Source organism: Clarias gariepinus, chromosome 23, assembly GCF_024256425.1.
Source record: "Clarias gariepinus isolate MV-2021 ecotype Netherlands chromosome 23, CGAR_prim_01v2, whole genome shotgun sequence".
Taxonomy (NCBI): Eukaryota; Metazoa; Chordata; class Actinopteri; order Siluriformes; family Clariidae; genus Clarias; species Clarias gariepinus.
This window is the reverse complement of record NC_071122.1, coordinates 25,434,187-25,449,963: the sequence shown is the minus strand read 5'-3', so window position 1 is coordinate 25,449,963 and position 15,777 is coordinate 25,434,187. Positions and strand designations below refer to the sequence as shown.

Here is a 15,777-nt window from a genome sequence, read left to right as displayed (position 1 = left end):
TCCCTCTCTCTCTCTGTCCCTCTGTCTCTGTGTAGACGGTGTGCTGTGTGGATGGAGGTCAGGAGACCGGGGGGGTGGAGGTGGTGGTGAAGGTGTTAAACTGCGACACCATCACACAGGTGAAGGAGAAAATCCTTGATGCTGTCTATAAGAACGTCCCGTACTCTCAGAGACCGCGCGCGGGGGACATGGACCTGGGTAACACACACACACACACACACACACACACACACACACACACACACACACACACACAAACACTGTCTCTCTCATAGTGTGTGTTTGTGTGTGTGTGTGTGTGTGTGTCTCAGACAGATGGACGGACAGATTGTCAGTGTGATCATTAATTTGAACAGAGAACTCGAGCCAGCTTCATTTAGATTAGTGAAGCAGACCGTTCCTCATCTGCTGTTTATTTCTGTGTGTTTGTTTTTTTATTTCTTTATAAAAGCATTTTTGATTTCTTTTTTGTGCCTGAGATGAAACCTGGACAAAATAAAGTCAGTCAAAATAGTGTCGAGTCCCGGAGCGGACGTGGAGGTGATCTCGTCTCCTATCGTCCTGGAGTCTAACGCAAGACTTTTTCTTTTCTGGTTAATTCTAATTATTCAGGAATCCCTTCTTTAACACACACACACACACACACACACACGCCCTGATGTGTGAGGAACGTTCCGGAGATTACACGTGTTTAGACTCCAGCTCTGACACGCGGCTCTTACGGTGATTATTCAGCCGCAAAATCCCTTCTCCAAACACACTCCCTCAGCCAGCAGACATGCTCCGTGTGTGTGTGTGTGTGTGTGTTTGCGACTCTTCACTTCTGAACTGAAACTAAGAAGCTTGTCTAGCTAACAGAAGTGTTTAGCGTCTGCGCGTATAGCATGGTGAGGGTGCGAACGATAAACCCGGGTCTAAGTGTCACATGATCCACAATCTTACGAGAGGTAAGACCGGGTCAGGATCACTGAACTGGAACCAGAAGACAAGAATGGAAACGACTTCATGTGGCCAAAGAAGCTCCTCCTGAAGTTCATGTAGCAGTGAAGTGACCCATCTCGCTTCCCTAAAGATTTTAAGTTGGTAACTTCAGCCGTCCTGGAGAGATGATTGTATTTGTGCCCAGAAATGGCCATATTTCAGTGTTAGCGAACAGTAATCATTTATAATGCTAATTATTTATATTTCTTAATGAGTATTCACACTAACATTGCTGTAAGCTTCCAGAAGCACATGACCTGTAACAGCTGTAGCTTCAATCAAAGCATTCGGACCAAAATTAAGGATCCCCTCCCCAAAAGAATCTGTAGTGTCCGTAACCAGGTCAAATTCATGTTGCAATATCTTAACAATTTCACATTTTATAATAACACTTTTTCAGGTTTATGTCTTTTCATGTGAAATATAAATTGGCCGAGTTTAATCTGAATGAAAGTTAAAATCATTGAAAGATTGGAATTAAAAAAGTTATGGGCACTAAAACATAAAAGGGCATGAAATTTTATTTAAAAATGTGTTTCAATTCAATTTCATTTGTATAGTTCCTTTAACAATTTTCATTGTCGCAAAGCAGCTTCACACAATCAAAAGAATGATTTAAGTCTGTATGGACTGTAAGTGTGTATGAATCAGAATGATCAGATCGTCCCTGATGAACGAGCCAACCTGAGATGGTTGTAGGAAGAAACCTCGAGAGGAACCAGACTCACCAGGGAACCCATCCTCATCTGGGTGAAACAGAACAGACAAAATGTGGTGTTTCTGTTTATCTGATCAAAATATAAATGTGTACATGTATTTACACAAAATAAAGCTTGAATTAGGAGATAAACGTTAAATGTTCGGAAAAATGCTGTTTCATGATCCTATCTGAAAGTTCACCTTTTCACCAGGTCAGACACCTTATAGCACCGACACCATGTTTGGGCCGACTTTAACTAAATCCTTTAAATCGAGTCCAGAGCCGAGGTTAGAGCTGCTGAGGTCTAAAGTGCAGAAGAAACGAGAGGGTCCAAACTAAACACGCTGGCGAAGGTGACGACTCGAGTCAACCAGAAATGACACGTAGTTAAAGTACTAGGAAGCGTGCGAGAAGTGAAATGGAGCCACGGGTCGCGCGGGTTACACCGCGGTGAAGAGAGTCGGGTTTGGGGTCGCGACCGGCGCGGGGGGACCGGTTCTGTCCCGAGCGGCCCGGAGCTGATAGATTATTGATGACGGTGAAGGACGAACCCGCTTCAATTATTTAAAGTGGAAGTGATTGTTATGGGATAGAGATGAATTTTGCATAAGCACACACTCCTCTCTCACTGTGTGTGTGTGTGTGTGTGTGTGTGTGTGTGTGTGTGTGTGTGTCAAAGTGGATCAGAGTAGGTCAGGCATCCTGGAGTGTTTTAAAATCCAGATCACAGAGTGCGTGTGTGTGTGTGTGTGTGTGTGTGTGTCTACTTGAATTTTTGGTTAGTCACATGAATCAGATGATCACAAGTGACAGCATTAAAAGTGTGTGTGTGTGTGTGTGTGTGTGTGTGTGTGTGTGTGTGTCCTGCAGAATGGCGTCAGGGCCGCTCAGCGCGGGTGGTCCTACAGGACGAGGACATCACCACTAAAATCGAAAGCGACTGGAAGAGACTCAACACACTGGTGCACTACCAGGTCACCTCCGCTCACACACACACACACACACACACACACTCATCTCACATGGTTAGGATATTGGGCCACGCCCATTCGATCTAATCTCCAAATTCTGATGCTGTTTGATCTGTGATCCGGTTTTATTCAGCCTAACGACTAATACACGCCGTCCGTGGACTTACACACGCTGTTCTTTATAGGAAATGTGTTTTTTATTTCAGACCCAAGACAGTAGAGACGGTGACGTAATACTGTGTCTTTCTCTACTGAGCTGGAGACTGTTTTGCTTTTGTGATGTGATTTTGAAAAATGTCGCCACGTCACGTCAGTGCTGCTGCTTCGGACAGGAAAATTAAACGTATTTTTGGCCACATTACCTGCGCGAGTGTGACTGTGGTCTGGCAGTTTTCCAGCTGGTGAATAAGGAGCTCTCTCACACAGTTCTATTAAATGCAAACACGCGCAGTGGAGTGTACACACTCTGTTCAGAAAGCGAGGTCATTTTTACTGCCTGATGGAACTGGACCAGACTTTACGCCACTAGACTTTTGTTGCTGCCCTAAAGGAGGAAATCATCTCTGATATGGTAACAAATGTCCGAGGATCAGAGCGTGACATCATTATGTTTAACCGGATTGAAACACTTAAACATTTTTTTTGTTTATGGAATTTTGTTTATGCAGCACACAGCGTTCAGACTTAAGTCAAATTCAAAATTCAAATTTTATTTGTCACATACACAGTCATACACAGTGCGATATGCAGTGAAATGCTTAGACAACTGCTCGTGACCTTAAAATAAAAGAATATGAATAGGAAATAAATATGAAAATTTAAATAAAGGGTAAGTTTAACTAGGAAAGAATAAAATAAAATATACAAATAAAAGTTAAAAATAAAATAACTTTACACAAAAATACAGTATAGAAAATATATGAAGAAATGTAGAACAATAAGAGCAGCGGAATAAATAGTAATAAAAGAATGTTAATGTCCATGGTTGTGCAGTCCACATATTTAAAGTGACTTATGCAGTGCAAATATGCTTAAAGTGATTTATTTAAAGTCATCAGTTTAGGAGTGTTTCATCAGTTTACAGAGAGTGTGTGTGTGTGTGTGTGTGTGTGTGTGTGTGTGTGTGTGTGTGTGTGTAGGTGCCTGATCGCTGTGTGGTGGCTCTGGTACCTAAGCAGATGTCCTCCTACAACATCTCAACATCAGCCAGCTTCCCGCGGAGCTTCAGCCGATACGGTGAGTCTCTGATCCTCCTCTGGACTGCAGGAGAAACACGCTGTTAATCCACACGCTCCAAAAAAGGAAGGTCTCGCCGTACATCGCCATTCCTTCTCTTTAATTTTCTCCATTTAAAAAAATAATAAAAAAATAAACCAGTAAAGAATCCAGTCATCTCTCAGTACCGCAGTTCTTTTTAAAAATATTTAATCGTGTGTGTGTGTCTGTGTGTGTCTGTGTGTGTGACGTATTCACTGGTGTGAAGGTTTTCCTCAGGCCCCGCCAGAAACACATTCGTTTTAGTTTAATTCGGTTTTTACCTTTTTTGTGAAGAAGCAACAGTAGAAAATGTAAAACTTAAAAGTAGACAAAAATTCTGCAAATATGATCCAAAGTGTCTGTTTAAAGTAAAACCAAACAGTTTTTAAAACAAAGTTATGATACACACACTGATATATACTGTATACACACACACACACACACACACACACACACACTCCTCAGCCCTGCTCTGGGATTGTAAGGGTCACAGATCGATCTTCACGCCCACAGAGGAACACACACAGAGCGCAGATCATTAATATTAAAAATCTAAAACAGCTTTAGAGCTAAAACCACTGAACAACTATTTCTTTATAGACGCGCAGCTCCCAGAAGGGTATGTGTTCATATCCCGGCTAAAATACCTCTCAGGTGATGCATTTCACAAACATCAAACTCCCTCTGTTTCACTCCTTTCCTGAACTGTTTCAGTGTCTATGTAAATGAGCCACAAACCGGGGGAGGGGCTCTGGGCTCTGGGCTCCACCCCCTCCACTCAAAGGGGAAGTGAAGGGGGAAAGGAGTGAAACCCCGCCCAATGCGAACACAGACACTGGAGGCTCATCTAAATGTCTAACTATAAAGTGAAACAGTCGGTCTGTTTTAAACCATAATCTGCTGCATGTTTTCTTACTGCAGTGTGTGAAATCTAAAGATCTGAACCGCACCCAGAGTGAGGGCGCTTTAAATAGACACGGGTAAAACCTGGAGTAACATAGAGGTGTCAAGTGTTAAAGGTATTATAAAGGCATCATGGGGTGTTATAAGAGGGTCATAGAGGTGTCCTAAGGGTGTAATAGATGTGCCATTAGGGGGAGTTATAAAACTGTCTTAAGCAGTCATTAAGGTGGTATCATTAGGGTGTCATAAGTGTCATAAGGGGGTTAAGAGTGTCAGGTATAATTAGGGTGTCATAAAACTGTCATGGGGGGTTTAGAGTGTCAGAGGTATCATTACAAACTTAAATAATTCTTTTGACTGTGTAAAGCTGCTTTGCTGCAATGAAAATTGCTAAAAGCGCTATACAAATAAAATTGAATTGAATTGAATTAGGGTGTCATTAAAACTGTCATACGGGGGTTAGGAGTGTCAGGTGTCATTAAGGTGTCATAAAACTGTCATAAGGGGGTTTAGAGTGTCAGAGGTGTCATTAGGTGTCATAAAACTGTCATAGGGGGGTTAAGAGTGTCAGAGGTGTCATTAGGGTGTCATAAAACTGTCATAGGGGGGTTAAGAGTATCAGAGGTGTCATAAGGGTGTCATAAAGGTGTGATTAGAGTGTCCTAAGTGTCATAAGGGTGTCATGAGTGTCAGAGGTGTCATAGAAGTGTCAAAGGTGTCATAAGGGTGTCATAATGGAGGTGTCAAGGCTGTCAGACGTGTCATGTGGTGCCATAAAACTGTCACAGAGGACATCAATACGTCGATGGTGTCAGAGGTGTTAAAGGTGTTATAAACATGCCATAGTTGTTATAAAGGTGTCATACAATGTATTTCAGTATATTTCAGTATTGTAAAGCAATGTCTAGAGTTGTAATGTGTGATAAAATGTCAAAACGCTGTAAAGTGTCCGTCGTACTGCATTAGTGAAAGTGTGTTAAAATGCTAAACTCAACAATGTCAGCATTATAGTGCATAAAGCACTGAACAGTGTCATGACGTGTCTTAAAGCATTGTACTGTAAACTGCTGTTGTTTCAAAGTTGTTGTAAAGCTCTTTAAATTTGAATTTGAAACTTGAAAAGCCAAGAGTGTTAGTGAAAGTCTCAGCATCGTAACGTGTGTGCGTGTGTGTGTGTGTGTGTGTGTGTGTAGGGCGCGCTGGGTAACGACATCTGCCCAACATTGTAAATGTCAATGTATTGCCAAAGAGATGCTACAGTTCACAAGTGGGGGAAAAAATCTCTGTCCTGGGACGAACACACACACACACACACACACGCACACACACACACACACACACACACACACACACAATTAGTGTAGATGTTTCACTCTCATGGAAAGGAACCCATGCACACTCGGTGAAAAGTGGGTTCCTGCGACGATAAAGTCACGTATCCAATGAGGCTGAAAGAGCTGATATTAATGTTAATATTTCTGTTTCATCAGCCCTCCGTTTCTAAACCCATTAGAACTCATTTAAACGTCTTATTGTTACGTGCCGCCTGGACGTAGAGGAATCTGAGATTAAGCTAGTGAGTCTCTTTCATAGTGAGATAAGCATGTGTGAGTTAATGAGTGTGAAAGTGTGCCGTGACCTTGCAGTGTGAACGAAACGTTTCTGCAGAATGACCTCGAGTGATGAGCTGCTCCAGGCGGAGAGAGCGAGAGTTCAACCTGTCTAATCTGCTGATGGAGGCAGAGGCTAATTAGGGAGAGAACTGCTGTTTGTGTGTGTGTGTGTGTGTGTGTGTGTGTGTGTGTGATACATATCCTGCTGTGTCTTTCATTAACCTCTTCATCCCTCCTGGCACACCCTGAGCATGAGATACACCAAGCTTCATGTTTTCTACATAAAACACACAAAGAATTTTACAATATGCTGCTGAATGAGAAGATATCTGCTGAAATTATAAAAACGCTGTTAACAAAAATAGGCTTTTTGTCTCAGAATTATTCAACCTCCTGAGTCAAATCCCTCATTAGAACAGTAATGTGTGACACACAGATTGGACACCGCAGGTCTACGTGATTCGGAAAACATGGACTACCTGGAGATTTCTAGAGATTTGTTGATGGAGATGTTTGACTGCATGGTACTAAATGTTCCTAGAAATACAGTAGACAGCTTGTTTCACAAGTTTAGAGTTAAAGCAACAGCAGCTACACCACCTGGACATGGCAGAGAGATGAAGCTCTAACCTGCTGCTACCAGGGTGGTGTGCTAAAAAACCCTGGGTTGACTGAAGAGGAACTACAGGAAGATTTGTTGGCAGCAGCACTTAAGCTTTACTCGGCACTATAAAGCAAACACTGAAGGTCACCCCGAGACATCCCATACCCCACTACAGACCCTAAAACACAAGAAAAGCCGTCTCTATGCTAAAAACCACATGAAAGAGACACAGAAGTTTTGTGTCTATTGACTGTTAAGGCAAAACACGAACGTTTCGGGCCTCTGAGTCAACTGTCTGTTTGGTGGAGAAAGATTAAAGCATACAGTATGCGGAAAAGTGTAGCCTGCCGATGGTGGAGCACAGTGGAGCTCGGTGGAGTTTGGTGGAGCTCGGTGGAGCTCGGTGGAGTTTGGTGGAGCTCAGTGGAGTTTGGTGGAGTTTGGTGGAGCACGGAGGAAAACACTGCTTTCAATCTACTTTTTAAAAAAAAATTTGTTCTTTATCCAAAGGACCTATTTTCAATCTCTTACAGTATGTGTGCTGTAAATGTTTGCGTGAACCGAAACCAACAAAATTATTTCCCAGGATTTATTAAAGTGTTGGACAATCTGATTTCACTTGTCCATGAATGAAAACCCAAAGCGTGTTCTTGACGCATCTCGTGTCCATGTAGTAAAAAAACGCCTCAAAAAACTCAATAAAGGATGTGTGATGCTTTATCACGATGCAGGGACGATCTGGAACACGAATGATCGAGAGATGTTTCTGAGAATCGAATGTCTTCCAGAATCGAACGAGTTTTTCAAAACAGTTTTAAGCGTCTCGGCTGAGGTGCTGGAAGCGTTGTGCAGTGCTTAAAGAAGGTGGGCGTGGCAAAGCGAACCGATTTATAATCAGCTTTCATCGTCTGAAGAAATCTTCCGTCGGCAGTAGAATTGGTTTAGCGCTAAAGGCTAGGCGCGGCGACAGGCGCGGCGACCGGCCCGGCCTCCGGTATCATAACTGAATGAGTGGCGTTATTGGTCTTAATGTACGAGTTTGTGTTGCTTCAGTTTCTTTTATTTTTCATATTTTCTAGTCTTTAATTACTGCATATCATATAAAACTGGGCTTCCCAGATGGTCACTGCATTAGAAGTCGATCAGGTTGAGGTTTGCATCAAATACATTTCCATGATTTCCATGATTTTCCTTAAAAGGACAGGATTTTAAACACCCATACGAAGAATGGAACAGGTTTCCAATATAAAGGCTTAATGAGAGCAGATGTTTAAATGTTCTGCTCAAGCAGTTGTAAATGAATCTGTGCCTCTTTATTTATGTTCAGTCAGATTACTGTAATTAAATGTCCAGTGAATGTTGAATATATATATATATAATATGAGATTTTGTTAAAAAATTCTTTAGATTAACTTTATAAAGCTTTTTCCTTCACTAAATGGCAGATACACATCAGTAGTGTTAGAGGTGACTTTGTCTCTCTCTCTCTATCCTCCCCTCAGACGCAGTCCTGCGCTCAGTATCGGCGGGCAGTCCGGAGTCCTCGAGCTCCCGTGTGCCGATGATCACTCCGGATCTGGAGAGCGGAGTTAAAGTTTGGCATCTGGTCAAAAACCACGAACACGGAGACCAAAAAGAAGCTGAGCGAGGCAGCAAGATGGTGTCTGAGATCTACCTGACCCGCCTTCTGGCCACCAAGGTCAAACATACACACGCGCACACACACACACACACACACACAATGAACTGATTCCTAGTTCCTAATGCTGTGTGTGTGTGTGTGTGTGTGTGTGTGTGTGTTATTGCAGGGCACGTTGCAGAAGTTTGTGGATGATCTGTTCGAGACGCTCTTCAGCACGGTGAATCGGGGCAGCGCGCTTCCGCTCGCCATCAAGTACATGTTTGACTTCCTGGACGAGCAGGCGGACAAACATAGCATCCATGACCCTGACGTCCGACACACGTGGAAGAGCAACTGGTGAGGCACGAGCTTGGACACTCAGGTCACCGCTGAAAATTATTTTCGTACGGTTGGCATATTGAAGGCTGAGGCATGAAGGAGATTATTATTATTATTATTATTATTATAATAATTAACATAACTACGTACTAAGGACTGAACTTCACTAACGGGCAGAAACGGTTCTGTAACTCGACCGAGGATGAAGCCAGTTCTTTAAATCATGTTCTTGTTTCTGTATTCCTATTGGTTCTTGTTTAACTCCTCTCGTGCAGTCTTCCCCTGCGTTTCTGGGTCAACGTGATCAAAAACCCTCAGTTTGTGTTCGACATCCACAAGAGCAGCATTACGGATGCCTGTTTATCCGTAGTGGCCCAGACCTTCATGGACTCCTGCTCCACCTCGGAACATCGACTCGGCAAAGACTCGCCTTCAAACAAACTACTCTACGCTAAAGACATCCCGCACTATAAGAGCTGGGTTGAGCGGTAGGTGTGTGTGTGTGTGTGTGTGTGTGTGTGTGTGTGTGTTTATAAGGGACATCTGACAAACTAAATCTAAAAATGGCTAACGTCGTACACTGATGGCACTTGGTACCCTGAGTAACCCAGTTTAAGGATCTCTCTAATGACGGAAACTTCAAAGCACTTTTGTACAGTAAGTTGCTCTGGATAAGAGCGTCAGTGTAAATGCCTCAGTGTAAATGTAAAGAATGAACTAAAGTGAGGTTTATCCATAGTCTTAAACAATAAGTAAAATGATAAACGGCTGAAATGCATTGCGATTAGCCAGCCGTTATAGAAGTCGCGCGACAAACCGCTGTCCGCCGTAGCAGGTGTGTATGGGTAACACAGAAGGAGCCAATCAGGGGGAGAGAAAGGAGAACCTCTGGCTGTACAGTGTGAGAAAATCATCCAAATTACCTTCTTATTTAAAACTCCTCACTGTCCATATCTGAGGCTTTTCCTTCCTCTGGTATTTGTTTGTCTCATTTCCAGGTACTACGCTGATATAAGCCGACTGCCGTCTATCAGCGATCAAGACATGAATGCGTACTTGGCTGAGCAGGCACGTGTCCATTCGCACGAGTTTAACACTCTCAGCGCTCTGCACGAGATCTACGCCTACATCAGGAAATACAGTCAGGAGGTACGGCACACTTCAGGTCCGACTCACACTTACTATCACGGCTCTTGTGCTCAGTGCGTTGATGCAAGATAAAGTCGTTAGGAAGAAAATAACGAGGAACGGTTTGCAGTTTGAACGGTCAGTTACTACTTATACTTTAAAAACGCTTATTTCAGGGTTTATTGAATAATTATTCATTCTGGTTTCCCCAAAAGCAATTAATAAAAACAGCTGAGGAACCTCTAGGGACAACTGAAGTAACCAAGGGCAGAGGAAACGCTATCAGATCATTTAGATTCTGATCACTCAGACACGCATCACTGAGAAACGCAGAACTTCTGTCCTTTAAAACGTCCTCATCTCAGGGCTGGGATGCAAATGAGCTCCCATGAGATCTAACTGGCCTTGATCTTTCCCCAGCATTATGTCCTCTCGCTTTACACTGACTGAAAAACCTCTGGTGCAGTAAATGGACACACCAAAAAGTCACCAGTTACTCAGATATTGTACTGGGAATGTCAGTGTGAACTCCATCAGAGACAAATCAATCCCTTGACTTTGCTGGGAATTCACCATTGAGACATTCTGGAAACCGGACGCTGCTCCGAGCCGAGTTCACACTCCCCCTCTGGCTCTCTGTCAGAAAGGTCCAGCTGTCACAGGATGTCTGGATTTAGGAGTTGCACTGGGAAACTGCATGATGGGATACTGCATGATGGGAAACTGCATGATGTATTTACTCGATTAGTCATATGGAGACGTGAAGACAGGAGACTGTAACTCCTGCACTGCTGTCATGCATTAAATAAAAACCACTTACTGATCCAGATCCAGTTCATGTACTGTAGATCAGTACTGCAGGCTGGACATTTACCATTACATCATTATGGGATTAGTGTGAAACTCAGGACTTGTTTGCCTTTGAACATGAAAGATATACAAGTAAATGTGTCCTCATTGTCCTCCCCTGCCCTCTTGTGGCTCTGTGCAGGTAGTGCAGTCTCTGAAGCGCGACACGTTGGCCCAGAAACAGAGACTCGCCTACAAACTGGAGCAGCTTATTGCTGATATGGAACATGAGAGCTGATCTGAGATCCCCAAAGGAATGGACTGAAATCATCGACGGACCAAGTGAGAGAGAACAGAACCGAGGCCACAAGTCAGACAAGTCATGGTGACGAGTCGTGGTGCAATAACCTCCCACTTTGGTCTCAGTGCATCACAGCATCTGATTAGATCTTCACAAAAAAAACCTAAAGAAACCCCTAAAACCAACTCTCTACCTGGCGTTTTTCTGCCAGCATTTACCGGAACAGCTAAAAGCATAAAACTAATGGTAGAACTATTTCAGATTCCAACCAACAGAACTCAGAGACACTCCTAGTCCTGCCTGAGAGCAAGAGACAGATAGAAGTTATTGGAGAAACACCACCATCTGCTGGCTGATGTGAGAAGTTCTGCGCCAGGTCTCAGCAGGCTCCCATCCTTAAGCAGAAATGTGAATAAAAAATATGAAGGACAGAATATTCCACTTTTAGATACACCCAAGGGAATGCTGAGGTCTTGGGATTCAATTATGCATGACAGAAATAAGCTTGTGTTTATTCTTTCAACCTCATGGAGGTTTTTGTCAGCTTCAGTCTGTGACTCGTGTCGGTAACTGAAGAAATGTCTCGACTTTCACAGCATATTGACTTTTAATTACACCAGTAAATAAGCTCTGTGTACATGGACCAAGGGTTTCGCTAGGGCCAAAAGTCATGTCTTTTAAAACAAAATGCGAGTTTGTGTGTTTGTAGGTGTGTATCGTTTACATGCTGTTTTAAGGGTGATGTGTGATTAACAGGCTTGTGCTCTGGATGTCCACGCCTGACTGGCTTTATAGTTATAATAATTCAGGTCATATCTTATACTTGAAATAAACAAACTTTAGGGTCATTTTTTTCTTCCCATCACCGTACCGATGAGCTTCCAATGACCTTTTATACACACCTTCCTTTTTCTTCACATAGGTGATGATCTCGTGGTTGTTGATGATGATACACTATGTTGCATGCTTTGTGACAAACCAGATTTATAAAACATAAAAAAATTCAGCTGTATAAAAAAAAAAAACAGTGTCGTGTTTAGTCTCTAAAATTCACCAGTTCGACTCCTGACATCATAATTCAAATTAATGTTGGTTTACTTTTATTATTATTATTATTATTAAATGCCACACTAAACATTTCCTCATGCTCCATGTGTGTTCTGTAGGTTACTTATTTGTTGTCCTTATTCTTAACTTGTTTAATATTTCATCCATGTTTCGTCTCATGCTGGTGTGTTTGCAGTAAAACCAGTATCCCCAGTTGACAGTATAACAACCAACCCTGTTTTATGAATATAGTATCAATGTGACTCTTTTTTTATATACAGCTTAATTTTATTGTGTTGAAACTGTAAATAGTAAACATTCCTTTATTATATTATACCAATTTTTAAGGTTGTAATAAATTTGTAAAATCAACAAATCACCAATTCCAATAAAGCTCAGACATTACTTTTGGTGCCAGCCATTTACTAAACCGTTTCCGATAACTATTGAAAACGGAAGACCCAGAGATTTGAAAAGAGCTTCCGTGAACAAACAACTGTAAAGTTTCGTTTGTACACTTACACTTTATTATTGTAAAACTGTTCATGCAGGCTTTGATGTGGTGGTGATTCAAATGGTGGCTGATGGGAAGCAGCGATAAGTGTAGAAACGTCCTGCATGTTCGTTAAGTGCAACAAGATCTGCTTTGTTTGTGTGGCAGTTCAACATTATACTCAATGTATGCATCGCTGTTAGTGTAAATTAATGAATAATTACAGACTGCAAATAATAATGTGAAACAAAGCATTCTTTTTTTTTCCCCACTCGCCCATTTTTATTACATCTATTTCACCCCACTTTCACTTTCGATTAAGGTTTTTAATCTCTGGACATTTGGATAAGGAATGTCAAAATGTATACAGTCTCTTGTATAATTAAGATATCACAGGGTTTAAAATGTAATTTAATACTGTAATAAAGCCCACATGGCTTGCTAAGGACGTTGTAAGAGTGTTCTTTTAAGATAAGTTTTTGTAAACCCCCAGAGAATTAGTAGGACGAGTCCCAGCTCAGCAGTTCCTCCTGTCAGTCTTGGACACTTGGCTATTTCTTCATCCGGTCTGTCAGGGCGTAAAAATCATGATACACGGCAATATGTGGCAATACAACAATAATTCACACGCGTGACAATTTAATGTCCTAGAACGATCTCAATCCCAAAAGCATCTTTTCGCTTGTTGTCTCTGTTCCAAACTGGGGTCAGTAAGATTGACTGTGCCTTCTGATTATAACTTCCTGCTGTTCGTAATCGAATCACAAGCCAGCTATATCCCTGGCATTAGAGATGGCATCCAGATGGAAGTCCAACCATAAATATCAGTAATTAACTCTCGTTCCCGTCTGAGACTGGGCCTGAACAGAAGACAGTAGATGATACTATAAGCTAATGAGAAAGAATTATACGTCTAGAAGTTTACATTTTGATTAACAGATATTTAACTAAGACAAGCTGCTGAAAAGCAATGACCTGGAGTGACTTTTCCCCTTTAATGTAATAAAGACCAGTGCATTAGCTTCAGGTACAAATCCATGTGGGCTATATTTAGCTCATTGTCATGGCACACTTGAAGGTGATGGTCAGAGTGCCAAATTTTTATGGACCGAGCTAGACGAATGTTATTGCAACTATTTTGATATTCTTGTCTCAGGCCAACATCAGATCGAGTTGCACACGTGTCCGTTTCAGCTGTCCCTATGACTAATGCCCTGGCCTTTAATGAATTACGCAGTTTTCCGTGGTCTTTTTCCTGTCTCTACGGTTCATTGTCGGTTGCATTGGGACACTTCCAGTGCGTGTACAGTAGTACAGTATGTACTGTACGTATCACAGGACATGGAGCTGCTACAAAAAAGTAAACCAGTGAGGAGAAGATAAGGCGAGTGTATTGTGTATAAAAATAAAAAAAACACTTTGCACAGGGAGAAAGGTTTTTATTTTTATTTTTTATTATTATAGCACACAGCCAGTTGACTGTAGGGGGGAAAAAGCACTATCTTCATTCTAAACATGTCATAAAATAACCAGATACGGGATGACCGAAACATTTGTACAACACAAGGAGGTTGGGTTACCAGTGACAGACTATAGAGTTTTATTGCTTTAAAGGGTCTCGGCGTAGTGCACAGTACAGCATGTGGTGTCATTTTCAATACATGACGGGAAGCTTTGAAAGACCGTGTGGTCTCCAGAGCTCATGTGCACATTTTTAGGGGTACAGTTTAATTTTCTCTTCAAAGTCTTGTACATCATGTGGCCCGGTGGCATACGCGTGTTCTTATATCATACACCACAACCAGAAAGTGTTAGCATTTTTGTTTATCATCCTGTATGAGGTTTCTCTCCAATCTTATTTATCCTAACAAAACAGTTTCAAACTTTGGACTTGTATTATAGTTGTATTACAGTATTATAGTTGCATTTATTCCAAAATATTTCAAAAAACAGTATTTTTCATGTCTATTATTATTATTATTATTATTATTAAAATAATAACTACTTACAACATACCATTTCAGACTCTTGAAGTAATCTTCACAATCTGTAAAGGGAAGAAATAACAAATGCAGAGAGTATGAAAACTGTAAGCCAAGTTCAATCCGTTCATCTAAGCTCTCCCCCGGGGTTAGTCCTTGTTATCCAATAAGTCATATGAGCTGCTTTTAACCACACTTAGAGTCACACCTCGAATACAATACAGGATATGTCCTATTGAAAATTTGGAAAATAACTATGGATTTGGGTTTGCAGATTCATGAGGACATACAGCATGGCAGAGCAAAGCAAAGGCTGTCCTGGTGCTGAACTGAACAAAATGTTTCATGCACTGCAGGAATCAGTTTTCACGGCATGTTAATTGCATTTAAAAAACAGACTCAAAAACAACACTGCTCCACTTAAGATTATGTTTTATGTATGTATTGGCCTGGTTTAAATGGTGGATGTATGCTAGAACAGGGGCAATAATAAAATGAATAACATGAATAGTAATCCTTGGCTACTGCTCAGGAGTTGAATTAAAAGTGACCATCTGACTGTCATACTGCTTATTAATAAAAATGTGTGTCTGCAAATTCCATGACACTGAATACCAGTGTCGGCATTTGACAGCTTCTCCATTGTCAAGTCAGGCACTGTTGAAATGCAAGTCGGATTAGTCTATCTACAAGCTCAGTATTAAGAATGATAAGCACCTAATTAGATTTATACCAAGCCAAAGGGTCTGGATAGTTACTACAGGCCTAAAAATATAAATGTGCTATTAAACATAATTACATACCAAGAGTTATTATGTACTGTAACACCTGATATACTGTCATCAATAATTTACTGTCATTACATCATAAATTATATACATCATTATTCTGTTATTCTCACCTTTTACCTGCTGACTTACTGTCTAGTGTTTATTAGGAAAGGTGTCTTCCTTGCACTACATTAATAAATCGTATGAAATGTACTACGTATTGTCAAACGTGTGTTGAAGACTATTAATCAGCGACTATGAGAAAATTAACAGCCAAA

At 41.4% G+C, this 15,777-nt stretch overlaps 1 protein-coding gene across 2 annotated transcripts in view; it reads left to right on the top strand.

Moving 5' to 3' along the window:
* Positions 1 to 15,777, top strand: part of LOC128511287 (plexin-A2-like) — a 74,476-nt gene that overhangs the window by 58,099 nt on the left and 600 nt on the right. Inside the window, exons 26-33 of one of the 2 annotated variants that reach the window (XM_053484065.1) lie at positions 36 to 198; positions 2,552 to 2,655; positions 3,792 to 3,888; positions 8,532 to 8,728; positions 8,838 to 9,007; positions 9,265 to 9,477; positions 9,988 to 10,138; positions 11,109 to 12,463. In XM_053484065.1, coding sequence (XP_053340040.1) covers positions 36 to 198; positions 2,552 to 2,655; positions 3,792 to 3,888; positions 8,532 to 8,728; positions 8,838 to 9,007; positions 9,265 to 9,477; positions 9,988 to 10,138; positions 11,109 to 11,204 — 1,191 coding nt within the window. In that variant the 3' untranslated portion in view covers positions 11,205 to 12,463. Of the gene's footprint in view, positions 1 to 35; positions 199 to 2,551; positions 2,656 to 3,791; positions 3,889 to 8,531; positions 8,729 to 8,837; positions 9,008 to 9,264; positions 9,478 to 9,987; positions 10,139 to 11,108; positions 12,464 to 15,777 lie in introns of those variants that run through there. The other variant, XM_053484066.1, reaches the window with a different exon arrangement.